The sequence below is a fragment of the Eumetopias jubatus genome, unplaced genomic scaffold (genome assembly GCF_037043125.1).
Source record: "Eumetopias jubatus isolate StellerSeaLion01/CBP00866 unplaced genomic scaffold, mEumJub1_p1.0 scaffold_8, whole genome shotgun sequence".
Taxonomy (NCBI): Eukaryota; Metazoa; Chordata; class Mammalia; order Carnivora; family Otariidae; genus Eumetopias; species Eumetopias jubatus.
In genome coordinates, this window is record NW_028274814.1 from 125,383,323 (window position 1) to 125,409,475 (window position 26,153).

The 26,153-nt window shown below is 36.9% G+C and overlaps 1 protein-coding gene across 3 annotated transcripts in view; it reads left to right on the forward strand.

Annotated features, from left to right (window-relative positions):
* Window positions 1-5,866: 5,866 nt before the first annotated feature.
* WASHC4 (WASH complex subunit 4) overlaps window positions 5,867-26,153 on the forward strand; it is a 69,814-nt gene continuing 49,527 nt past the window's right edge. For all 3 annotated transcript variants that reach the window (XM_028121591.2, XM_028121592.2, XM_028121590.2), the window contains exons 1-13: window positions 5,867-5,982; window positions 9,668-9,807; window positions 11,292-11,345; window positions 11,440-11,505; window positions 12,558-12,603; window positions 13,071-13,138; window positions 16,018-16,100; window positions 17,649-17,691; window positions 18,157-18,260; window positions 18,844-18,964; window positions 20,732-20,855; window positions 20,965-21,092; window positions 21,886-22,046. In XM_028121591.2, the coding sequence (XP_027977392.1) occupies window positions 5,922-5,982; window positions 9,668-9,807; window positions 11,292-11,345; window positions 11,440-11,505; window positions 12,558-12,603; window positions 13,071-13,138; window positions 16,018-16,100; window positions 17,649-17,691; window positions 18,157-18,260; window positions 18,844-18,964; window positions 20,732-20,855; window positions 20,965-21,092; window positions 21,886-22,046 (1,199 nt within the window). In that variant the 5' untranslated portion in view covers window positions 5,867-5,921. The remainder of the gene's footprint in view (window positions 5,983-9,667; window positions 9,808-11,291; window positions 11,346-11,439; window positions 11,506-12,557; window positions 12,604-13,070; window positions 13,139-16,017; window positions 16,101-17,648; window positions 17,692-18,156; window positions 18,261-18,843; window positions 18,965-20,731; window positions 20,856-20,964; window positions 21,093-21,885; window positions 22,047-26,153) is intronic.

The following is a 26,153-nucleotide window of genomic DNA, read 5'->3' on the forward strand; positions in this document are numbered from 1 at the left end:
AAAATGTCTATCTCGGTGGTGGTGTATAGAATGTTTTATAAATATCACCTAAGACAAGTTGGTTGAGAGTATTGTTCAATTCTTTATTCTCATATTCTATTTGTCATATCAAATACTGAGAGAAGTATTAAAATTTCCAACTATAACTATAATTACATCTATTGTTTCTATTCTGTCAGACTTTGGTTAATTAAATTTTATTGCTCACAAAAAAAAAGGAAAAAAGTTAATTCACAGACATTCTGGAATCTGTTACATTCTTAAGAAAACTACTGGGGTTTTGATTGATTTATTATTTTTTTAAAGATTTACTTATTTATTTGAGAGAGAGGGAGAGAGAACAAGCGGGAGGGGCAGAAGGAGAGGGAGAGAGAATCTCCAGCAGACTCCACGCCGAACACAGAGTCCAACTCAGGGCTCCTTCTCATGACCCTGAGATCAGGACCTGAGCTGAAACCAAGAGTCAGACACCTAACCAACTGTGCCACCCAGGCGCCCCAGGGGCTTTTATTTAGAAAGGAGAGAATCTGCTTGGACTCAAATCCTGCAGGGGGCAGCAGCTTACATTTCTGTTCAATTCATTTAGACAATGGTTTGGCCAGCATTTTTGCTCAGATTTGGGGGTTCACCTCCTTAGCAATTCCCTTGATTATCAGTTTTCTCTTCTAAATTTTCACGCTGCTCTGCCAGCCCAATCTCCGTTCTCTGCCATCTTGAACCCACAGGGCTCAGCTTTCCTACCCTAGGTGCACATCTGGTGGAGAATATATGCATCAAAGCGCAGCAAGCACACCTCTCACCCAGTGTGGGTGTTTTTAAGCACTCTTGACTATGATTTCAGCAGGCTCTCTGCACGTAGTTTGGTGGTTAACCAGGGATCTGGGCAATGTTTACACTTAGGTTTTGGATCTCATCCCCTCTGTGAGTCCCTTGTTTCAGGATGCTCCCCCAAATTTCCAGTTTCTCTTCCAACAATCCTGAACTTGGTTTGCTGCCACCCTGAGCCAGTATGACAGTGTTTCATTTCTTGACTTTAAGGGGTGAGGGACACTGTCAGGCAGAAAGCCACAAACTCATAATTCTTACCAGTAAATTCTGAGTGCATTCAGAATTCTCAGTCATTTTCCTGTGCTTTTCTGCCTGGTTTTATTATTTTTCAAATCTTTTAAAGTTATTACTATACTTTGTCTACTTTTCTTAGTTTTTAACTGCAAGTAGACTTACTTGACTACTTTATGCTTGTCCATTTCTAGATGTGTTCTTATCAATTACTTTAACATGCTAATTATAAGATTTTTCAAAGGTATACTTTTTAAAAAATATTTTATTTATTTATTTGACAGAGAGAGAGAGAGAGAATGAGAGCACAAGCAGGGCGAGCAGCAGGCAGAGGGAGAAGCAGGCTTGAGCAGGGAGCCTGATGCAGACTCCATCCCAGGACCCTGGGATCATGACCTGAGCTGAAGGCAGATGCTTAACTGACTGAGCCACCCAGGCATCCACTAAGGTATGCTTTTTAAATTACGGTCTACTTTGTAGATCATCACTTACATAGAAATATATATATATAGTATTTTATTAAATTATTTTTTTACTCTTATAGATTCTTTAACAAGCAATGCCACCCATCGAAGAACCAAGAGGAAATAATTGTCCTGCAGAATGAATATTTATTACAGAGCAATGGAAAAAATGAAATTATTAGTTTATTCTTTTAACAAATATATATTTATCATCTATGTACCAATCACTGTACTTAGCATTGAACTGTATTAAAGAGACACGGTTTGGATGTTCATAGAGCTTACAGTCTATTGGGAGAAATAGGCTTTAAACAAGTAAACTCCTAATAATTAAATGATAAAAAATTTTGATAAGAGCTACAAAGGAAAGGTATATATACTGAATACAAAAGGTACCTACTTGGGATTGTGTAGTCAGGAATGTCCTAAGAAGTGACATTTAATCTGAGATATGAAAGATAAGTGGTAGATACCTAATGGGGGTGGAACTTTCCAGGCAAAAAGTGGGCACAGTATGTATGAAGGACTTCATGTGGAAAAGAGCTTGGTCTTTTGGAAGAACTAAGAGACCAATATGGTTGGATCATCATAAGCATAAAGGAAAGAGGCTAAAGATGATGTAGCCTTTTTCCATAGATGCTATTTTTATTGCAAGCACAGTTTTTAGCCACTGACAGTATTTTAAACAAGGGAGTGGCAATATTGTCAAAATTCAGTTCAGACGTTAACTTTTACATCAGAAACTAATGGCTTCCCATGATACATTATCCCTTTCTCCATCTAATAAAAACCTTTTTTTTTTTTTTTTTTTGAGGGAGAGGGGCAGAGGGAGAGGGAGAGAGAGAATTCCAGCAAATTCCACTCCCAGCATGGAGTCTGTCGCAGGGCTCCATCTTACTACCCTCTGAGATCATGACCCAAGCTGAAACCAAAAGTCAGACACTCAACCCCAACTGAGCCACCCAGACACTTCTAAAACCAATTTTTAACTGGATGCATGGCCACCCAAGTCAAAGATTTCCTTTCCCAGACCTACCTGTAGGTCAGGGGTGGCTATCTCATTAAGGGTTCCGGCCAATGAGATGGAGTAGAAGTTTGGAACAATTGGGGGGGGCGGGGAGAGTGAAGCAGGGATCAGGAGTGATAGTCAAGATAATAGCAGCGCTTATTTTGCATTTACAACATGCCAGGAAGCATTTTAAGTCCTTTTCATATGCTGGAAGCAGCAGGACCTGTTTGAGAAACTGCAAATGGTTTGGCATCCCAATAGAACAAAGTAGGTATAGATTAGGGCATAGAAGAGGCAGAAAATTTAGAGAATAATCAAAGGGCAGATTGAAAGAAGCCTTGTGTTCCATCTTATGAAGTGAAAACTTCAAACCAAGGGCAATGGATTTAAAGTGGGGCATAACCTGATCAGACAGGTTTTGAGAACTGCACTTGGAGAACAGTGTGGACAATGGAAAGAGAAGATCTGTCACAGATCTATACTAATTGACCAGGTGAGGGATTCTTCTGTAAAGAAATATATGACTTGGGGCACCTGGGTGGCTCAGTCGGTTAGGCGTCTGCCTTTGGCTCGGGTTGTGATCCCCACGTACTGGGATCGAGCCCCATGATGTCAGGCTCTCTGCTCCGTGGGGAGCCTGCTTCTCCCTCTCCTTCTGCTTGCTGCTCTCCCTGCTTGTGTGCGCTCTGGCCCCCTCTCTGTCAAACAAACAAACAAACAAATAAATAAAAATAAATATATGAATTAACACATTTGGAATCTTTTTGACAGGTCACATAGGACTCTGTGATGACTTATTAAGTGAAATGTCTTTAAGGAGTTATTACCATAGAATTTCTATTGTTGGAAACATACTTTAAATGTATATTAAGAAACAAGTTCACCCAGACCTTAGCTCTATAATATATAAAACGTGTTTTGGTATGGAATAAACTGGTACTTGAGTTGCGAGTTTAAGTGTTAAAGGCAAGGACTCTGCAAGAACCTTCTATGGGCAGCTATTCTAAAATTTTTTGAAGTTCTCAAAATAGTTCAATGCTGTCTATATAAAAATTTTCCCCTTCTATTTCCAAGCTCTGCTCTCAGACAGTCCTGATAGGAATGAGGAAAAGTAGAAAGAAGGATATTTAATTCCTCAAAATGATTACTTGCCTTCCGTAGACTAAGCCTGAGAAATATAGGACATCTGCTGTAATAAATAACTTTGAGAGAGCACATTTCATTTTGTAGTGAATGTGCTTTATATTTCACATCTAACTTGTAATTCTCTAATAAAATTTGAAATTCTAGGCCCTGGAATTTGATTTAAAGGTATGTAATCAAGACAGGCAATCCCTAAGATTTCTTTAAAAAATAAAGTTACAATGATTCAAAATAGCAAACACTTCTATTGTATGCAGTTGGCATTGTTCTATGCCTCTTACATGTATAAACTAAACTAGTCCTCATAACAATACCATGATGTGTTTACTATTATCACTCCCATTTTAAAACTGAGGAAATCGAGGCAGAGGTTAAATTACTTGGACCCAAATCACATGGCTAGTAAGTGACAGAGCTATGATTTGGACCTACACAATTTGGCTGTAGAAACTATGATTATAGAATGATGCTTGCCACTGATTTATTAACCTTAATAGATTAATGCAGGCGCCTGGGTGGCTCAGTTGGTTAAGCGACTGCCTTCGGCTCAGGTCATGATCCTGGAGTCCCGGGATCGAGTCCCACATCAGGCTCCCTGCTCGGCAGGGAGTCTGCTTCTCCCTCTGATCCTCTTCCCTCTCGTGCTCTCTATCTCTCATTCTCTCTCTCTCAAATAAATAAATAAAATCTTTAAAAAAATAGATTAATGCACTTGCATATTCAAATTGCTCTGACCTGTAATTTCAGTGTATTACAATGAGCTATTAGATTAATAACAGTGACGAATACAAATGTGAAGAGTACAGCAAGTTGTACTCACAATCATATAGAGAGTAAAGGGAAAAAAGTTTGTCAGCCAGTAGGCACTGATGTTACTGTTATTTTCAAGTTTGTTTTTTCCCTTTCTAAAATGCCGACGAAGACCGCAAGCATCACTTGGGTTGGGTCCACCTTTCTTGTCTCTGGTTTTTCTTTTTTCCATAATTATATCTAGCATGGTGCCTGGTATCTAGTGGGCACTCAAATATTTTACCTACTGCAGATCCACAGGTCTCAGGGAACGCTCTTCTAGAAACTTTTTACCTGCTTTCATTTGGTTATTTTTCGTCCTTTTTAAGATTACAGAAATAAGACTTCAATAAGACCTCATTGTTAAAGATTAAAAAATACATAAGGGGACATAAAAAAACTTGAAAATCCACTTTTTAATTTCCAACACACTCTTTCCCAGTTGGCCTCTATCCTATTTAGTGCGATTTGAGTTCTCTTTCTATGCATTTACATGCCCATATGCACAAACACGTTCACATGAGTATAAATGTAAGCACAAATACACATTATTCTGCAACTACCCTCTGTCAGTTTCCCCTGTCTCTACAAACGTATTTCATTTTTAAAAACAGCTTTCTCGTATTTCATAATATGGATTATTAAACTTTATGTAATTATTCCCTATTGATGGACATAAGATTATTTCCTGTTAGTAAGTATTAAAAACCATGCAGCAATGGATGTTACTGGGTAACACAGATCCCCATTCGCGGAAAAGCCAGTTAGCAGGTAGGAGCATTTTAGAATACACTTGAATGGTGCTTCTTCTCCCCTCCCTGCCTTTTTAAGAGGAGGGGGCGGAGGACCGATGAGCACAAGGTAAGCAAAGTAGTAAAATTCCTCGCTAGCGCGTTCGTAAAGTAACTCCACCTCTCACACACCGTTTTATTCTCAAGAAATGATTGCACAGGACTTGTAAGAGGAGAGAAGCATCAACTCCGATGACAGTGACAGAGAGGGGGTTGGCAATTTCTGCTTCTAAGAAGCACCTGGACAGCGACGTACTCGAGGACCACGCCCTCCTGTTAAGCCACTACCCCATCAATTTTACCCTTGTTAGGCTAGACTGTTGGAACAACTCCCCAGGTATCACAAATGGCCTGGAGACAGCAGGGCGAAGTCAAAGGCATCGATGTTGGCCTGAGATGTGAAGTGAACGGTGACGAGGCCCAAGTCGCCACGGGAGGACGCCGCGAGCGCCGCCGCATATGCAGCGGCCGCTTCTGGCCACCGCGGCCGACTCGCTTTCCCAGCAGCGCCCGCGCCCCGCTGGGGCCTTGAGCCCTGCCTGCCCTCGCGAGCGGGGGCGGGGCCGGGGCCGGGGCCGGAAGTCACGTGCCGTGACCACCGCCGGGGTGAGGCAGCCTTGGTCGCCCAGGCTGGTTGGAGCTGTGACTAGGGGAGGCGCCGGGGTGATGGCGTTGGAGACTCTGTCCCCGGACTGGGAGTTCGACCGCGTTGACGACGGCTCACAGAGTAAGAGAGCTACAGAGCAAGGGCTGCGGGTGGATGCTCCCCGGCCCGCCTCAGCTCCGGCAGCGCTCCTGCGGGAAGGGCTCTGCGTCGCGGTCGCTGCGCAGCCGTCCGGTTCGGGACACTTGCTGCCCCTTGGGGTGCGAGAGGGACGCGCTTTCGAACGTTACTTTCGGGGTTGGGGTCCCGGTGGCGGTGGGTCATGCCGGCCGAGGCAGGGCTCGGCGTCCGGGGCGGCGGCTCTCCGTTGGAGCCCGTGGTGCCGGGAGCCGCGGCGTCCGCTGTCTGCAGCCTGGGGCGGGCGGGGCGCGCCCAGAGAGGCCCAGCAGCTCGGGGAGCCGAGGTCGGCCTTGCCTCTGGCCTCTCGGGGCTTTCGCCACCTGTGCGGAGCGTTCAGTTCTAGAACCGGCAGAGGTCCGGGTTCCTGTTTTCGCTTTCCTGTTTTTCTACTTTTCCTCCAATCAACTTTTGGAAGTTTGAGTATTATGCATATTCGTACAACGGACAAGATAGGGAAAAAGCACTCTTCGACACGGGGAAAATAAACAAGCGAATGTCAGCTTATCTCCTTCCATGCCTTTTATTTACGATAAGTGGTGTTTTTCAGGGGTGTCAGAGAGCTTCCATTGCACCTAGAAAGGTTTCAAAAATTAAGCAACTTTTACTCCATAAAATCGAATCGTTTCATTTTGAACTTAGAAGTCAAAAAACCGTACAAGATTAAGTTCCATGCAGCAAAAGAGACCAAATAATTATTTTAGTGAAACTCTACTTAAGATTAGTACAAGTCGATAATCTGTTTATCTCTAGTGATATTAATCTGTTTAAGTGATAGAGATTGGGACCTGCTTGTGAATTTGTTTTTTTACGCTGTTTTCCCAAAAGGTGAATGCAGTTTTTAAAAATTACACGTGAATTTTGCTTAACTTTGGAAAGAATCATGTGTAGAAACTTACATGTAATTAGGTTTTAGTAGCCTCTCAGAGAAGCATGAGCTTAATTCATGATGATTTGCAGTTTTTCATAAAACATTCCTAAAGTTATTAGCTCTTACGCAGGATTAAAAAAAATCTTGGTGGTAATGACAAAGTCCTTTAACTTTTTTGTGGAGAGGATTCTGTATTTATTGTTATAAAGTGAATGGCACCTTGTCATGTATGGGGTTTTATGGACAGAGGTCCCCTACTCTAGTATCTTCAAAAAATTGTAATGAAAATATGTTGGTAGGTTTGAAAATGGTTCAACTGAGAGTAGAATGATCCGATTCAGTCAACAGACCATACCAGGAACTGTACTAGGTATTAGGGATACAAAGATAACAAAAAATGTAGAGATGAGCCTGTGAATAGGTTTTTGGAATTTTACTCTTGAGGAATCACCATGGATTCCTTATTTTCAAATCTTTTTATTGTAACTTTTACTAATTATACAGCTATTCATTATTTTATCAGCAAGGACCTTTAATGGTACTGCAGATTTTCTCCTGCCTGCTACTTTGTGATTTCCCAAACAGACGAATGCCAGCATGCTTTTCTGGCATTGTCATCAAGAACTCATTTGCTGGTAAAATGCAGCTTTGGTTATTTCCCATGTAATTGAGAATTAAGCATGTGCTTGGGATTTCAAGAATCTTTCTCAGTTTTTTAATTTAAGCTCTAGGGAAGACAAGAATTCCCATCCGTTCTGTGTGTCTGGTTTTCGTTGATTTTTGTGTTATGAATCCTATCTAGACCATCTTCCAGAATTGCTTAGGTTACTGCTATAATGAGATAGCAACCTTAATGAACTGATCCACCTGATTCAGAGCATTAGTTGCAAAATAAGGGAGAGTGGAGGGCTAGGTCTTCATCCTTAGAGCATATTTTATCTTAGAATTGCTTTGCACTGCTGATTTGAGGAGAGAAAAATTTTAGTTTTTTTAGACAACAATGACTGAATAGTTATTCACATCAATAAAAGAAACTGGATTTGCTGCCTTTGGAATAGTGAATTCTTATGTGTATGGTAGAATATTTCCTTTTTTTTTTTTTTAAAGATTTTATTTATTTATTCATGAGAGACAGAGAGAGAGGGAGAGAGAGAGAGAAGCAGAGGGAGAAGCAGGCTCCCAAGGAGCAGGGAGCCCGATGCGGGACTCGATCCCAGGACCCTGGGATCATGACCTGAGCCGAAGGCAGACGCTTAACCATCTGAGCCACCCAGGCGCCCAGAATATTTCCTTTAATTAACTTTGATGACTAGACATACTTTTATTGTCCAGTTTATTCCAATGACTCCTTAGAGTCATCTATTTAATGTGTAAATTTGTAAATATTAGCACAGTGTTCTTTTTTAATTCTTTTTTAAGATTTAAATTCAATTAACATATAATGTATTATTTGTTTCAGGGGTACAGGTCCGTGATTCATCAGTCTTATATAATACCCAGTGCTCATTACAACCATACTGTCCCCAGTGTCCATCACCCGGTTACCTCATTCCCCCCCACACCCCCAGCAACCCTCAGTTTGTTTCCTATGATTAAGAGTCTTTTATGGTTTGTCTCCCTCTCTGGTTTCATCTTGTTTCATTTTTTCCTTTCTTCCCCTATGATCCTTGGCCTTGTTTCTTAAATTCCACATATCAGTGAGATCATATGATACTTGTCTTTCTCTGATTGACTTATTTCGCTTAGCATAATACCCTCTAGTTCCAGCCACGTCGTTGCAAATGGCAAGATTTCATTTTTTGATGGCTGTGTAATATTCCATTGTGTGTGTGTGTGTTCCTTATCCATTCACACCACATATTCCTTATCCATTCGTCTGTCAATGGACATCTGGGCTCTTTCCATAAGCACAGTATTCTGTACTCGGTGTTCTTTACTGGCTTTTCCAACTCTTATTATGATAGTTAAATAATTAAAATATGTTGGTAAATTTTGGGCATTACAGAAATAACATTCATTATGATAAAGCAGGGCTAAAACCCGTTTTAAAAATAGCATTTAGATGGGAGCACCTGGGTGGCTCAGTCGTTAAGCGTCTGCCTTCGGCTTAGGTCATGATTCTGGGGTCCTGGGATCGAGCCCCGCATTGGGCTCCCTGCTCAGCGGGAAGCCTGCTTCTCCCCCTCCCACTCCCCTGCTTGTGTTCCCTCTCTCACTGTGTCTCTCTCTGTCAAATAAATAAAATCTAAAAAAAACCCAATATTTAGATGTATTTTTAGACAGTTTACACTACAGAGACTTAAGAATTATGTTTTTAAATTTTGCTTCTATGACAACACAGATTTTTATACTTGATTCAGGTCTTTTTTTTCCCCCCAAAGAAGTTATTTATGACTAAAACATAGAATCAAGATGTTGAGTTGTCTAAGGCATTATTCAGATTGTTTAAAAGCCCTACCTTAGGGGGTAAATGGGATAGTAATTTTTTCATAGTACTTTAAAATTATAGTTTAAATGTGGTATTGCTGTATATGGTTAACATCTATAGCTTTTAAAATTATTTTATTATTTGGAAAAGATTAAAAGCTGAATTATTGTTTAACTTTGAAACTTTATTTTCAAGAAGTCCAGACATTCCAGAGTAATATATTTAAAAATGCTTAGTAACTACTTTGCTGTGAGTTTTGAGATTTTTTGAAGTAAATGTCCTGTAATTTATTACTTGTACTTCTTACATACTGTTTTAAAATTTAAATTTAGAAATTCATGCTGAGGTCCAGCTTAAGAATTACGGGAAATTTCTTGAGGAATATACATCTCAATTGAGAAGAATTGAAGATGCACTGGATGATTCAATTGGTGATGTTTGGGATTTCAATCTCGATCCAATAGCATTAAAGGTTTGATTTTGTTTTATTTTTAATTTATGTATACATTTTCAGGACATACTGTATCTTGAAAACAATTTTAAAAAATGGAATATACATTTGACCGTTGAATAATGTGGGGGTTAGGAGTGCTGACTTCCCATGCAGTTGAAAATCTACATAGAACTTTAGACTCCCCAAACTTAACTAATAGCCTGCTGTTGACCAGAAGCCTTACCAATAACATAAACAGTTGATTAGCACATATTTTGTATATGTATTATGAACTTTATTCTTACAGTAAGCTAGAGAAAAGAAAATGTTACGAGAAAATCACAAAGAAAATACATTTATAGTACTGTACTGTATTTATAAAAAGATAAACCTGCATGTAAGTGGACCCATGCCATTCAAACCTGTGTTGTTCAAAGGTCAACTGTATATTTTTATTATTTGGCCTCTAGAGAACCAAAAGAAACTTGGAGAAAAATTGTTAATTTCCTTATCTTGTTTTTGTTTTAATGAATAACAAACTTTTGAGGTAGCCTTTGTTTTTCATCAAGAAAATGAAGAGGGTTGGAATAGAATATTCAAACTTTGTTCCTTATTGAGATTATCTTACATATAGTGAAATGCATAGATTTACAATATACTGTTCATTGAATTTTTGTCAAACACATATATCCATCTCACTCATAGTCTAATGAAGATATAGATTCCATCATTTTCCCTTACGCCATTTAGGGTATCTCAATATGGGAGTAATTATTTTTCATTTTTTTTCAGTATTTATTTAAATTCCAGTTATTTAACATATACTGTAATATTAGTTTCAATAGTAGAATTTTATTTAGAGTAATTTTTTAATGTATGAAATAAGTCACTCCTGAGGAGCCTGGGTGGCTCAGTTGGTTAAGCGTCTGCCTTCGGCTCAGGTCGTGGTCCCAGGGTCCTGGGATCAAGCCCTGTGTTGGGCTTCCCGCTCACGGGGCGGGGCCTGCTTCTCCCTCTCCTCCCCTGCTCATGCTCGCTCTTGCTCTGTCTCAAATAAATGAATAAAATCTTTAATAAAATAAAATAAGTCACTCCTCTGTTCCATTTTGAGATCATTCTATCTTGTTTTATCTTTGAAACTAGACTGTTAACACTTAAATAATAATTAACATTTACTGAACATTTATTATGCATTAGACACTGTCCTGAGTTACATATTGACTTACTTAGTAACAGTTTTCTTGAAATTCACATGCCTCATATTCTTGAAATTCTCACATATATAATTCTTTGGCTTTTAGTGTATTCATAGAATTGTGCAGCCACCACCAGACTCAATTTAAGAGCATTTTCACCACCCCCCAAAGAAATCCTATACCAATTAGCAGTCCATCCCCATCTGGTAGTGCTAAGTACAGGGTCCAACACAAGTTTAAATAGAATAGAGCTAGCCTCAGTTTGAATATTTAAAATTTCACTGTTTTTTTCAAATTAAAAAATATTCTTTCCCTTTGTCTCTATAGCTTTTGCCTTATGAACAGTCTTCCCTTTTGGAACTCATAAAGACTGAAAACAAGGTACAGATTTCTAAACCTAAAAATCTATTTTTTAAATGCTTTAGTTATCTGCCATAACTTACCTTTTTATTTATGTTTTTCCTCATGAAACTAGGTCTTGAACAAAGTCATCACTGTTTATGCTGCACTTTGTTGTGAAATCAAGAAATTAAAGTATGAGGTAATTATTTGTACTCTTAAGTTGTTAAAAACATTTAAAAGCAAATATGTGCTTATATGTATAGTGTACAAAAGATTTATTGCGTGCTGAATGAATTGTTTATTTAACACTAATAATAGTGATTACCATTCACTGAGGGTACTTACTGTGTGCCAGACACCATACTAACCTTGTTCATACTTAGAATGAGAGGCAGATAACGTGAGGAATAGATGAGGAAACAGGCTTAAAGAGTCTCTTGCCTAACGTTTTACTGGTAGTAACTATTCGAGTCTGGGTCTATTTACCTTCAAAGTCTGTGTTATTTGCCATATATATTGGCTTTCTAGATATAAGTGATTTTTTACTTTTTTTTTTCTTTTCTTTTTAGTAGGCTCCATATCCAACATGGGGCTTGAACTCATGATCAGGTCTCATGCTCTACTGACTGAGCCAGCCAGGCGTCCCTAGATACAATAAATATAACTGATTTTTTAAAAAAAGCTTTGAATTTTTAATATGTTTTGCATTTTCTTAGCCATGGGTCATTAAAACTCTGATAGAAGTTGGTAAATTTCCTCTTTTTTTCTGTATCTTTTTGATATTACGTGGTTGCTTTTTTTTTTTTTAAAGATTTTATTTATTTATTCATGAGAGAGAAGCAGAGGGAGAAGCAGGCTCCCCACTGAGCAGGGAGCCCGATGCAGGACTCGATCCCAGGACCCTGGGATCATGACCTGAGCCAAAGGCAGACCCTTAACCATCTGAGCCACCCAGGTGCCCTGTGGTTGCTTTCTATCTCCCATGAACTAGTGGGAGGATGTGGGACAATTAGAGTGGTCAGAAAAGACAAAGGCAGGGGTAAAGAAATTAAGAAATAACTTGGAGTATCAGTGATATCTTTGGCACTCTAAAGATTGAATTTACCTGTTTTGTAAGCAGTTTTTGAATTTAAATGAATTTGTATATGTGATCTAGTCCTCTGATTATTAAATATGGATAACTAAGAGAGCCTAGGAATTTAAAAACAAGATAGCAACCTTTAAAATTATTTAAAAATTTTTTTTAAACAGGCTGAAACTAAATTCTATAATGGTCTCTTGTTTTATGGAGAAGGAGGTAAGTTTTAAAATTTTATATTGTAGTGTCATGATACCTTTTTTGAGGTTGAGATTTTGAGATTGAAAACTTAACTTCATTCCAGGACTACCATGATTATATAATGTATTACTGTGAGAAAATAAGCATTCAGATTTTTTGTTGGTTTACGTGTTTGATAAGCAGGTGGAATAAGCCTGAGCGATGAAGCAGCAGCAAATTCTCTAAAATCTATTTGTGGTATTTTTATAAGTTACAAAGCACTGTGGCTAGATAAGGATTTTCCTTGAATTCATTAAATAATGAAACAGATGGTTACTTTTAATTGAATGATAAATGATTGTCTCATGTTTCAGTATAAAAATTCTGTTTTCATTACTACGCAGATTAGAACATATACGAATGAATAAAAATTACTTTTCTTTTTGGGTCTTGACTAAGTTCAAATTAAAAAATTGAAATACGATTCTTCATGTTAACTTTTAAAGCTACAGATTCCAGCATGGTGGAAGGTGATTGCCAAATTCAAATGGGAAGATTTATTTCATTCTTACAGGTAACTGTTTTTTACTTTTTATTGTTATTTTTTTAAGTTTGGGTAAATTACACACAATTAAAAAAGATTTCTGAAACCTTCAAATGCTAAGAATGTGTACTTTGAAGGGTAAGACACTTAGTTGGCATTGGATTATAGTTAAAGAGATCTTAATTCCTGAAAGGTTTTCATAGCATTTTACAGAAATAAGGTCTCAAAGTAAGTTTGGTTCTTTTTTTTAAATAATTTCATTTGTGGACAGTTTGTCACTATGCCTTTTAAAATAATTTAAGGGGCACCTGGGTGGCTCAGTTGGCTAAGTGACTGCCTTTGGCTCAGGTCATGATCCTGGAGTCCTGGGATTGAGTCCTGCCTCGGGCTTCCTGCTCAGCAGGGAGTCTGCTTCTCCCTCTGACCCTCATGATCTCTCTCTCTATCTCATTCTCTCTCTCAAATAAATAAATAAAAATCTTTAAAAAAAAATAATTTAAACTTCGTGCCAAGTAGGAAAAGATAATTTATGTCAGAAAAAGTTGTTAATGGAGATGGTTACGCTAGTACATGAGCAATGATAAGGTTTTTTTAAAAATAGCACTCAGTGCTTCTAACCACATGTTTCAATCAGATCAAATCAGATGTTTTCATCACTGCAGTTTTAGTTATTCTAGATCTTTGGTTTAGTTTTGTCAAAAAAATGAAAGAACTTCCTTTTTCTTCTCTCTCCATTATAAAGCAATGCTAGTACCATATGACAAAAGCAAAAATTGGAGATAAGGAAAAAAATACCCCTAATTCCGCCTACCTCCTGATTGTTAGGTTCATGATTTGATGTATTTCATTTAATTAAACATACTAATATATTGTTCAGCTCATTTATATCTTTACTACCTTTTTTTGTCTCCTTGTTGTAATTGAGAGCATTTTGTTGAACTCGATCTCTATTATGGTATGTGTCAGTCAGGGTCCAGTTCAGAAAACAAATCACAGTATTTCAAAAGAGGAGATTTGATATAGAGGATTGGTTATATAAGAGTTGGAGGGCTGAAAGAAAAGAGGATAGTGAGGTCATCCAGAGGAAGCAGATACCACCTCTACATCAAGGGGAAAAAAAGGGGGAAAGAGTTGGGGTTACCAGACTCTGGGAGCTATGAGCAAGAGCCCCGTGTAGTTACTGCTCATACCTATGGAGGCAGCGCTGCCTAGCAGGCTGGTACCAGTGAGAGGGCAATACAAGGTTAGTTCTGGAGTGCTGAAAGAAGCTGGAGGTGGAGCAAACTGCCATTGCTGGGGTGAACTCTTATTATGCTGATAAAAACAGCAAGAAGTAGTAAGGATGTCCTTTTCCTGCCTTTAGTGTCCTTTTAGTGCCACCTGTTGGCAGAACCTAACAGGATGCCTACTGGCAGGAGTCTAAGAAATGTAATTTGCAGGTCCCAGTGAATGTGTCAATTTCTTCCTCTAGTTTTATCAAATTTCGCATTTCTTATTTTCAGGATATTCTGTTTGGTGCGTACAAGTTTAGAATTGTTAATCATTCTTTATAAATTGAATATTTTATTATTATGTGGTGACCCTGTTAAACTATAATTATGTATATAATGTGCAGTTATGTAAACGTATATCATATATAATGCTAACAAACTTATTTTGTCTGATATTCTCACTGCCCCAGCTCTGCTTTATATAATATGCAGTTACATAAATGTATGTCATATATAATAACTGTGATAATGCTAACAAACTATTTTGTCTAATCTCACTGCCCCAGCTCTGCTTTAGTTTACATTTTTTTAATTTATTTTTTTATATTCTTTCAACCTTTCAGTATCATTATGTTTTAGTTGTATTTTTTTAAAACCATGTGTCTGGATTTTGCTTTATTATGCAATCTGAAAGTCTGAAAATCTCTTTTAATTGGCTAATTAATTCTATTTCTATCTTATGTAAATAGTCTGTTATGTATCTGGACTTGTTTCTGCCTTTTTTACTTTGTGCCTTCTATCTGAATTTTCTGTTCTTTGCTTTTTATTGAACTTTTAGAAGTTTAATAAGAAAGGTAAAACTAGAGGTATTTAAAATTGAAATGCATTATTTTCATTTTCATACATTTTATATAGTTTTTGGATCTCATCGACAGCTGCATAAAATTTCATTTTTAAACCTTCAACAAATGTTTTAGAAGCCTAGCATATGTTAGGAACTGTTCTTGGTGCTGGGGATACAGCAGTGCACAAAACCAACAGAAATTCCTGTCCTCGTAGAACTTAAAATTTAGAATAGCCACAGGTTTAATCAGATTTTGAATACTTTAGGATACAAGCTGTTTTTTTTTTTAAGCATTGAGAGCTTCTGAAAAATTTTCAGAAGGTATGGGATATGGTAGAATCGAATTATTTAATGACAGACACATTCCTGCAATAATTAATATTACCCTTTCTGTGTGCCAGGCTTGTTTATAGATAAAAGTAATACACATTTGAAGTTATTTCAGAGTGACTTCTGGAGAGCCTTTTTCCTCATTATCCTACTTTCTACTGGCAGCTTTTCAGCTTTTTCATTCAGATGTTCATTTATTTATTCATTTAATAGGACAGAAATTTATTGAGAAGTAGTGGCTATTTAAAGAAGGAATAAGATGGTCTCTGTCATTTAAGAATTACATGAGTAAAACATAAGACTTAAAATAGAAGTATGAATGAAATGCTGTGGGGACAAAGCAGTGGAAATGACCTTGTGATGCAGGAGAGGAGTTAAGAATCGATTGCTTGGATGCTTGGAGTTGTCTGGCTGCAGGTTAACTGGAAACTGTTTTGCTTTTGTTTAATATTGTTACCATAAAATTGAGAAATGGTGACATTTAAGAAGCAACTATGTAACATATACTCAACTTGTCATTTCAGGAACTGTCTTGTTTTGTTACAAGGTGCTATGAAGTGGTGATGAACGTAGTCCATCAGTTGGCTGCCCTCTATATCAGTAACAAGTAATGGATTTTATAAATTTTTGTGCATTTATAATAGAGGTGCAGGGAATGCTTTCTAAAACTAGCCAGTTACCTGAAATAGTTTTTTGTTTGTTTGCTCATTTGTTTACTCATTATTACATTCATTTATTCACCATCCTTTGAACACTCATGATGTTTCAAACACTACTTAATGTGTAATACATAGGTTAATAAGACAGTTTCTGCCATGGTGAATGAGTTATCTGTCTGAATAAGAATGTTGACAGAATAAACTTAAATTTGATTATATAGGAAAAGGCTAACATGGAATTAGAAGATGTACCAAATTCTCTCTCCTTATTTCTCCTTTATAGTGACTGTTCCCTGGCTTACTATCTGGGGGAGTGGGACCAGGGAATCTACACTGAAAAAATTTTGGTTTTATTCAAATGATCTTCCAAGTTTGGGAACCACTGTTCTAAATCAGGAAAAATGATCACATTTTCATAGCCATTACTGTTCTTAGGACCACAAAGTAACATCTCACATTTGATTAATACTCTATACTTAGAATTTTCCCCATTTACTATTTAATTATAATCTTACAGTAACATTGTTTAGTTATATGACAAGGGGTTCTCAATTATGAGAAGTGATTGAGACCCAGAGGAATTGTATAAGATTCCATAGCAATTTAGATGCTGTTCTTTGATCACCAGTCCATTCATTGTTGTTCTTACTGTACCAGGCTGCATCTTAACTCTCTTTATGAACTGGAAGACTGTGTAACTGTTTCTCATTCTCATGTTTTTCTCCTCAGTCAGGTGTTTATTTTGTGTTCTGTTCTTTCACTGAGGCTGTTCTCATAGCAGGAGGGAATGAGAGCATAGCTCCCCTAACCCCTGCAGTACCTGATGTGTAATTCAAAGAGGACTCCCCACCACCACACCCTGCCCAAGAAAGATGAAATTTATATTTTGTATTTAATTTTTAAAATATTCTATCTTGTGGAATATCTATATGTGCTTTGACATACAAGTACTATTTTAAATAATTTACTGTTGAGTAGAAGATGTCTAGGAAATAAAATTGAATTATCTCGGGGTTTTTGACTTTAGTACAATGTTGGTTGTATGCATTGTTTTTCAGTAGGAATGGGAACTCCCATAAACCTGACTAGTTTCCAAATGCCAGTTTGGGTAGGATAACAAAATGGTTGGAAACTGAGAAATTCTAACTGTTTAGGAAAAAAAAATACCAGTTTTGTTATTTTTCCACCTCCATTCCAAACTCAGTCCTTTAGGTTTAAATGACTAGGATTATTTCATGGGCCACATATTGTCATTTCCCTACCCATTGAGTTAGGTGTAGGCAAGGATAGCCCTGACTCTGTGTATACAAGTTAGTTCTCTTCTTTGGAAAGTGGAGTAAGGTCTCAGAAATTCTAGTGATGACAGCCTAAATAAAGATACATAGGTGTTAAAAATCCCAGGACCTTCTGCTGCTATGTGTTTTCCTCAAAATAAAAATGAACTGTGGTAAAAAAAAAAAAAAAAGTTTCTTTAATTGGATGTTATTTTATTACAGGATTGCACCCAAAATTATAGAGACAACTGGAGTTCATTTTCAGGTAAAAGTAATTTAAGTTGATCTGTAAAACTCTAATTTTTCCTATATTTTGCTGTGGAGTTTATATGATTGGGGAGTACAACAATTATAGCAAAACTCTTAAATGATTTTTTTTTTCCTTTGTTCTCTTTTATCTGTGAAGTTGATGAGGCATTACTGACCCACTATCAGTATAACTCTTAGTTTTTCCCAGTAGTGGCCCAGTGCAGGTTCTCTAAGTGGTCTCTTTGGAGCGTGAAACAATTCTGCAAAGTCACAATTAAGGATGATATAGTGGGCAAAGCATTTCTCTATTTAAGGCTTACTCCATCTGAGGATTAATAGTTTCATCTGAATGTTAATAAACTGATTTATCCAGTGCTTTAATTCAGTAATAATTAGCCTAGTGTGTTTAACTTTAAAAATCCACAGGAAGCTTAACTTGTAACTAGTGATTAAATGATAACCATTAAAGGTTTTTTGACAGACTATGTATGAGCACTTGGGAGAGCTGCTAACAGTTTTGCTTACCCTGGATGAAATTATTGATAATCATGTCACACTGAAAGAGCACTGGACTATGTACAAAAGGTGAGCCAATTAAAATGTTTAAAATAATCTCTTATTTTGTATAGTTAATGTACTAGTAAAAAGGAAATAAATGTAAATAGTGCAGATCTTTTAAAAGACCTGGAGATCTATATTTAGAAGGATCTCATGTCAAATGTTTCTATGAATATGGTAACCATTTTTAAATTTCAGATGAACTTGTTTGAGAGTATGGTATACCTGTATGAAGCCTCCTAATTCTTAAAGTATGGTAGAATGTTAATTTGAGTACCTTAGAACTCAGATTAATTTTTCTAGGGTTCTATTCAAGTGACAGTTGTTTTTCCTGAACTTGTTTTTATTTCATTGTATATTCTTAGACTTTTTTAGTTGAGGCATCTTAATGTTGTTCATCTGGAATCTAGAGAGTACCAGATACCTGAATTTAGGATGATATAAAAAGGTATGATTAGAAAATTAAATATATTAGCATTGTTTTTATTCAGATTTTCAAATGTGTAGAGCCAAACAAGAAATATAAATATAAAATTTTGATTTCTTGGAAAATTTTCAATTGAAAAGTTTATTAGGAAAATTGAAAGTCTTTCTCCTAATCTTCCATAAGGTTACTGAAATCTGTCCATCACAATCCTTCAAAATTTGGAATTCAGGAAGAAAAACTAAAGCCATTTGAAAAGTTCTTGCTGAAGCTAGAAGGGCAATTACTTGATGGAATGATATTTCAGGTATGAGAGCTGTATCAGGCTATCCTAAATGGGCTCCTTAGTTGATCCAGCTCAGAACTATAGTACGATGCTTTCATAGCATACTGTTGAAATATGTGTTCTTTAAAAGTGCTGGGGCTTAAAGGGTTTAAAACATTGTTAGTGTACTAAAATATAATTATTTTAGTACCTAGTAGCAAATAAAATTAATAGTACTTGTTGTTTTGGGGGGTGAAGGGTTTTTTTTTTAATTACGTAAAAAGATAAAACTATTCAAGAATTAAGATCTAAGCAGTTGTGTTAATGTTTGTTGTTAACCTCTAGATTTGGGTTTGTTATCCTACCTTTAAAAGTCTGTTTAATTCTTCCTAGGGTCAGGGAATATAATTTGGGTTTGTGCAGGCCAGGTATCTTCCTATCACTTAGTAGCTTTTTAAAGCTTTAATTAATTGAAATGAAAAAATAAAATTTCACTTTCCCCACCACTTTCAAGTGCTTACTAGCTGTATATAATCTAATCATTGCACCATACACCTCAAACTTATATATGTTATATATTAATGATATCTTAATAAAGCTGGGGGAAAAATAGCCACAGTTAGTTTGTGGCTAGCTATTGTATCAGACAGCACAAATGTAGAACATTTCTGTGATCACAGAAAGTTCTGTTGGCTAGCACTACTTTGGGTAGTATTCGTCAGAAATTGCAATATATTTAAAATCCATTTCAGGGTTATTTTTAACATTTTACATAATCACAGTTTTGTTTCTTTTTCTAAATTGATGTATAGTGGACACACAACGTTACGTTAACTTCAGGTGTACGACATACTGATTTGACAAGTCTATACATTATGTTATGCTCAGGATCACAATTTTTACAGATCGATCCCAGCTCTTGTTTATATCAATTTAATGGCTAGTGTATTAGATTCAGAAGGTAAGTTTTTTGTCCTTGATTCTTTTTCCAGGAGACATTTTTTTTTTTTTAAGATCTTATTTATTTATTTATTTGAGAGACTGAGAGTGCAAGCATTAGGGGAGGGGCAGAGGGAGAAGAACAGGTAGACTCCCTGCTGGGTGCGCAGCCTGACATGGGCCTCAATCCCAGGACCCTGAGATCATGACCTGAGCCCAAGTCAGACACTTAGCTGACTGAGCCACCCAGGTGCCCCTCCAGGAGACATTTCTATACATGCTGTAATAAAATGCTAGGAAAGTAATTGTAGTCAGAAAAAATTTGCTCTTAAAAGTGCACAATAAAATAATAAAACATGTTTTCCAGTGCTTCATCAGATATGTCTTACATACATCATTGAATAACCCCGTGTATATCTCTTCATGTAGAATTATGGATTTGTGGGGCGCCTGGGTGGCTCAGATGGTTAAGCCTCTTGCCTTCGGCTCAGGTCATAATCTCTAAGGCCTGGGATGGAGCCCTGAGTCAGGCTCCCTGCTCAGCGGGGAGTCTGCTTCTCCTTCTCCCTCCACCCTGCCCTGCTCATGCTCGCTTTCTCTCTCTCAAATGAATAAATTCTTTAAAAAAAAAAATTAATGGATTTGTAGTTCAGTTTTATTGCACTAACTGGTACTCAAATATGTACGTACATACATATTTTCCATTCATAAGGATTTAGATATTAGATGACATTAAGGTAAAAACTTGAGCCTCCTTGTTAGTAAAATTAAAATGATGAACGTAGAAGTTTATCACACATTCTGTATTTAAATCTGTTTAATAGTTTATTATTCAGGGTCTAAATTTCTCTTTAAATGTTTCCTCTTTAGGCCTGTATAGAACAGCAGTTTGATTCTCTCAATGGAGGAGTATCTGTGTCAAAAAATAGTACTTTTGCTGAAGAATTTGCACATAGTATTCGCTCAATTTTTGCAAATGTAGAAGCCAAACTTGGTAATGTAAAATGCATTTTAAACTTTTTGTTGCTAAAGTTTGCATTTCCTTGAACCATAGAACTTAAGTGTGTTTGTTCCAATTTTCTCTCATGCTGTTGTTTTATAAGGAGAACCTTCTGAAATTGACCAGAGAGACAAGTATGTTGGAATTTGTGGACTTTTTGTACTGCATTTTCAAATTTTTCGAACTATTGATAAAAAGTTTTATAAGTCTTTGTTGGACATTTGTAAGAAGGTAAGAACTTGGAACTTTTATTTTTTTCAATTTGAATAGATGAAAAAGATTTTGGATAAAATTGGATATTCAAAAATTATTTTATTCCTGCTTACAAAAGTAGTAATTTTTGTAATGTAATAATTATAAAAATAATATTGTAGTATTCATTTTTAAAAACCACGCATTCCAGAAATAAGTAATACAGTAAGTGGAAGTAGTGCATAATTCCACATCATATAAATACCTGTTTGTGGAGGTTTTTTCAGATTTTTTCCTGTAAATTAACTTCCTATTATTGTTACTCCTTTTTTCTCTTCTTTTTCTTCTGTTCTCCTGTTCTTGCCATTCTTTCTCATTATTGAAGTAGAAAAAAAATTGAAATTGATTTTATATCTTTGCTATTTCCATGCTGTGACATCCAATTTAAAAACTGAAAATTTAGTTTGTGTGTAAAATCAAGTGATATGTGACCATGAGCACCCAGCCATCTTGGGTCTTTTATTTTTTCACTAATGTAGAATAAAAGTAAAAGTCATGAGGATTCAAGTTTCTGTTTGCTTTTTGCATATTTTTATCTGAAAATCTGTAAGAGTGTGTGTGTGTGTGTATTTTTAGTATTTAGGCAGAATAAAATTATTTTCATGCTCCACATCAGATATTGGAATGCCTTAATTGTGCCACAGTAAGATAATTTGTTTCATAATCTATTAATGATTATAAGTTGTCTTCCATTGCATATTGTAGAACTATTAAATAGCTTATTGTTTAGCCTGCATTTATTAATTTCCCTTCCTTACGTTTACTGTTTCAGGTACCAGCCATCACTCTAACTGCTAATATTATTTGGTTTCCTGATAATTTTTTGATCCAGAAAATACCAGCAGCTGCCAAACTTCTAGACAGAAAAAGTCTTCAAGCCATTAAAATACACAGAGATACTTTCCTACAGCAGAAAGCTCAATCACTTACCAAGTAGGTTTTAGAAGTACTCACAATGAAAATATTTAGATACTTTATATTCCTGGATCTTATATTGACTCTAAATATGTGGAAAACATTTGATTATAAGAACAAATATATTTATTACCAGAGAAAAAGTTGGACAATCTCTAGGAGACTTATTTTTTAGGAGTTGTTTTGTTTTGTTTTAAATGATTGAGGTTTAAATTCTGTTAAAGATGTAGGAAAATTATACTTTATGGAGATGTATGTGTGTGTACATATGTATCCATATATACATATATTTGCACACATATATGCATACACAACTTTTTATCAGATACATTAAATATTTTTTGTGTAAAGTTCCTGCAGTAGATGTCATTTGATGACATTAAAAATATTGTGTGTCCATGATTCAGTGATCGTTTTTAGAGGAGTTGATTTTAATTTGATGTACTCCTTTTTTTTAATTTTTATTTTTATGAAAGTAATATATGTACATATTTAAAAAGTCAAGAAGTGCTAAAAGTTTAAAGGGAAAAATAATTGTCCCCAGCCCACTTTCCCCCTGTACCTGAGTCCTGTTCCCTAAAAGAACACTTTTAACTTTAGTTTCTTCTCAAAGTTATATTCTTATATTTTGTCTAAGTCTTACTATGCAAAATTTCAAATATACACAAAATAAGAGAAAATAGTATAAGGCCCCCCATGTTCTCATCACCTAGATTCAATATTTAAATTTACTGCACATTCTTGAGTACACTACCAAAATCATGTGTTGACCTGAATGAAGATGTTAAGTGAAGTGACCGAGGACCAGGACTGTGCCACTGGCCCTGTGCTGGACACAGTTTTTATCTGTGACATGGTTAAAAGGTAATAGGGAAATTTATCTTCTTTTGATCTTGACCATCAAGGGGAAATTGGGCCACTACTGAAGAATGTGGGGGGAGGAGTATGTCTGGAATATAGGCAGTCCCCTGAAGCATCTCTTAGTACTCCCAAGTCCTGTGATTAAAGTCAGTGAAAAAATGACAGTTACTCAATTCAGGCAGGATTACTCACAGCAGAGATTTCATAGCTCTCTTCATACATTTTAAAACAGACCTGAGAAGGGAAAAAGACATAGTTTGGATTTAAGGAAGTGAATTCAATAAGATGGAGAGACAGGGATCAGGTTTAGTAGCAGTAAATAAAAGATAGGGATATTTTGATTATCAGAAGCTTAATATTCTTTAACAGTGTGATGTAGTTGCTAAAAATGCCAATACATACTTGGATTACATTAATAACTCTTCCTGGGTTATGGAAACTGATAGTTATAGTATCTACACCATGTGAATTGGTAGTTTTGTTGAATTTTTATTGGTCACATCATAGTCGGTGTTTGGTGGTGTCACATTTTAAGAGGGACACAAAATACAGCAACCCTAAATGAAGCTGATCAGGATATGTCAGAAGACCTGACAACCATGCCCTTTGAAGAGTCTCTATATAGTTTGGCCTATAAAAGAGAAATCTGAGGAATGTTATGGTGAGCTCCTTAAATATTTGAAGGGCATTCAGGTAGAAGAGGGAACAGATTTGATCTCTGTGGCTCCAGAAGGTTGAACTAGAACCAAAAGATGAAGATGACAGATAATAATAATCACCAATATTATTGAGCTCTTTGTAACAGGCATTATGCTAAAGGCTTTAAACACCTTGTCTTACACAAACCCTGTAACAATCTTCTCATGTGGAAAATAGTAAAGGTCACAACTAATAATAACCTGGTCCTTTCTATAAGCCAGTAACTAAACTATTCCAGGAACTTAACATGTATCATCTCTTTTAATCATCAGAGAATCCTATGCGGTAGATACTGTTGTTATGGCCATTTTATAGGTCAGATAATTGAAGTAGATTAAACTTGCCCAAATTTAAGCAGCTAGTAGGTGGCAGAGCTGGACAGTCCTAACTCTAGAGCACGAGCTGTTAACCGCTACTCTACAGTAGTAGTATTTTTATCCCATTTTTAGATGAGGAAGATGAGGCTTAGAGAAATGAACTTTGCCAGGTCACACAGCCAAGTGCGTGGCAGAACATGCAGACCTGCACCAATCCTGTAGAGCGTCTGCAGCAGTCATGTAGGCTGCTCTGAGAGGTAATGCGCTCTTTCCCTAGAGCTGTGTAGGTAGACTGTAGATGACTAGTAGTCCAGGATGCTGAAGGGAGGCTTATCAGGTGCAGGACCAAATAAGTTGACTTTCAGTGACCCTCCCCCTCCACAATAACATTTTATGTTTCTAAATTACTTGATTCCAAAGATACGTAGTCACGAGTTCCAGGGAGCTAAAAGGGATAGTGTCCTTTTCAGTCTCCTTGCAGTTCTCCCAAAGAAACATAAAATTCACTCTACTGAAATGAAACCCAGAAGAGGGGAAGCAGTGTGGTCAGCATGAGTTTTGTCTAATGTTTTAGGAAAAGTTGAGGGAGTTACTAAGAGCTGTCCCAGTCAGGTTCCAGAGTTCATTATACAAGTGAGAAGGGAGCAGTGGGGGACAGTTTCCCTGTCCCCACACTATGCATTAGGCTCTAGTTGGCCAAGTGCCCCAGCCACGTTCTTGACTGGGGTCCAAGGTTTATAGATTGGTTGCTGCATTTTGCTTTTCATATGAACCTTCATTTCAAACCTCTGTTGACATACAAGTGTTGACACTGTTTCATGTTTTATATTGGGACAGGAAATTTTTTCTCACTAGTGTTTTTCCTGTTTGTACTTTGAAGTGAAGCTGACCATATGACAGACCTTTGGCTATTTTGGGGTACCCTTTGTCAATTAACTTGCTTTTTAAGGCTTGAAGCAGTTTCATTTTTACATATTTGCAAAAGATGAAGATCATCTGGTGTCTGGATGTAGGAGTGATGGGTGGAGTAACAAGCAAACCTCTGCTTTATTCTGCATAGTCTGATCTAAAACTGAGTGAGTGCCTTTGTGTTATTAGCCTTCTTCATAATGTTAGTGATTACTGTCAGGGAGCACTCCATAATCTAGGCCTCTTCCTTCTGTCCTTGCTTATGATTTTTCTATTCCTGCCTGTATAGTCTGTCCCTGCAGAATACTGATCACAGCCTCCTCAAAAGTGGAGGCATTTCCCTAGGACCTTACTCTTTCTCTGTGTTCCACACTTTTAAGTTGAATAATCCACAAGTCAAATAATAACCCACAAGTCAAATAATGTTAGCACCATTGGAGGCAAAGCCAAAAGTACAGCTGTGTCAGTGTTGTTTAATGGAATCCTGGCTCAGCAGAATTTTTTTTGAGATTTAATGCTGGGGTATCACGTCCTTAAGACAGTCACGAAATATTTTGGTGTAATCCCTCTTTAGGCTGAGTTCTTGAGATTGTCAGACTGCTTGGCAGTATGACTGGCAGTAACCTCAGTGTGGGATTCGGATCTCAATCAAATGAGTCTCTTCAGTCCCTTGCCCTGAGACCTGTCCTTTAGCTGATTCTGACTGGCAGTAATGAGATGTTTCTCTGACTGAAGGAGGTTTTTTGTTTTGTTTGTTTGTTTGTTTAAGGTTTATTTATTTTAGAGAGAGCAAACTGGAGTGGGGGTGCGGGTAGAGGGAGAGGAAGAAAGAATCCTTAAGCAGACTCCCCACTGAGTGCAGAGCCCTATGTGGGGCTCCATCCCAGGACTCTGAGATCATGACCTGAGCCGAAATCAAGAGTCAGTGGCTTAGCCAACTAAGTCACCCAGGCGTACCTGAAGGAGGTTTTTAGAAAGAGTTGGTAACGTCAGATCCCACAAAGGGGAATTGCTCATTTTTTTTCCACACTAAATCTTTAAAGTATATATTGAACAGCTTCTGGGCTAAAAGTTCCCATCTTGAGCAATTTGAGATGCACTGATAGAGTGATTCAGTATTTGTAATTGGCCTGCGTAGGAAAATTATGTTACTGATTTAGTCTTTCCTGATGGGAGAACTTCCTAGATTTGGACTTATATCTTGGCTCGGCTATGTACCAGTTGTATGATCTTGTGCTTGTTATTTAACTTCTCTGTGTATCAGTTTCCTCTTCCATAAAATGGAGATCATAATACCTACCTCATAAGGTTAATGTGAGGATTGAATGAGTTACTTTGT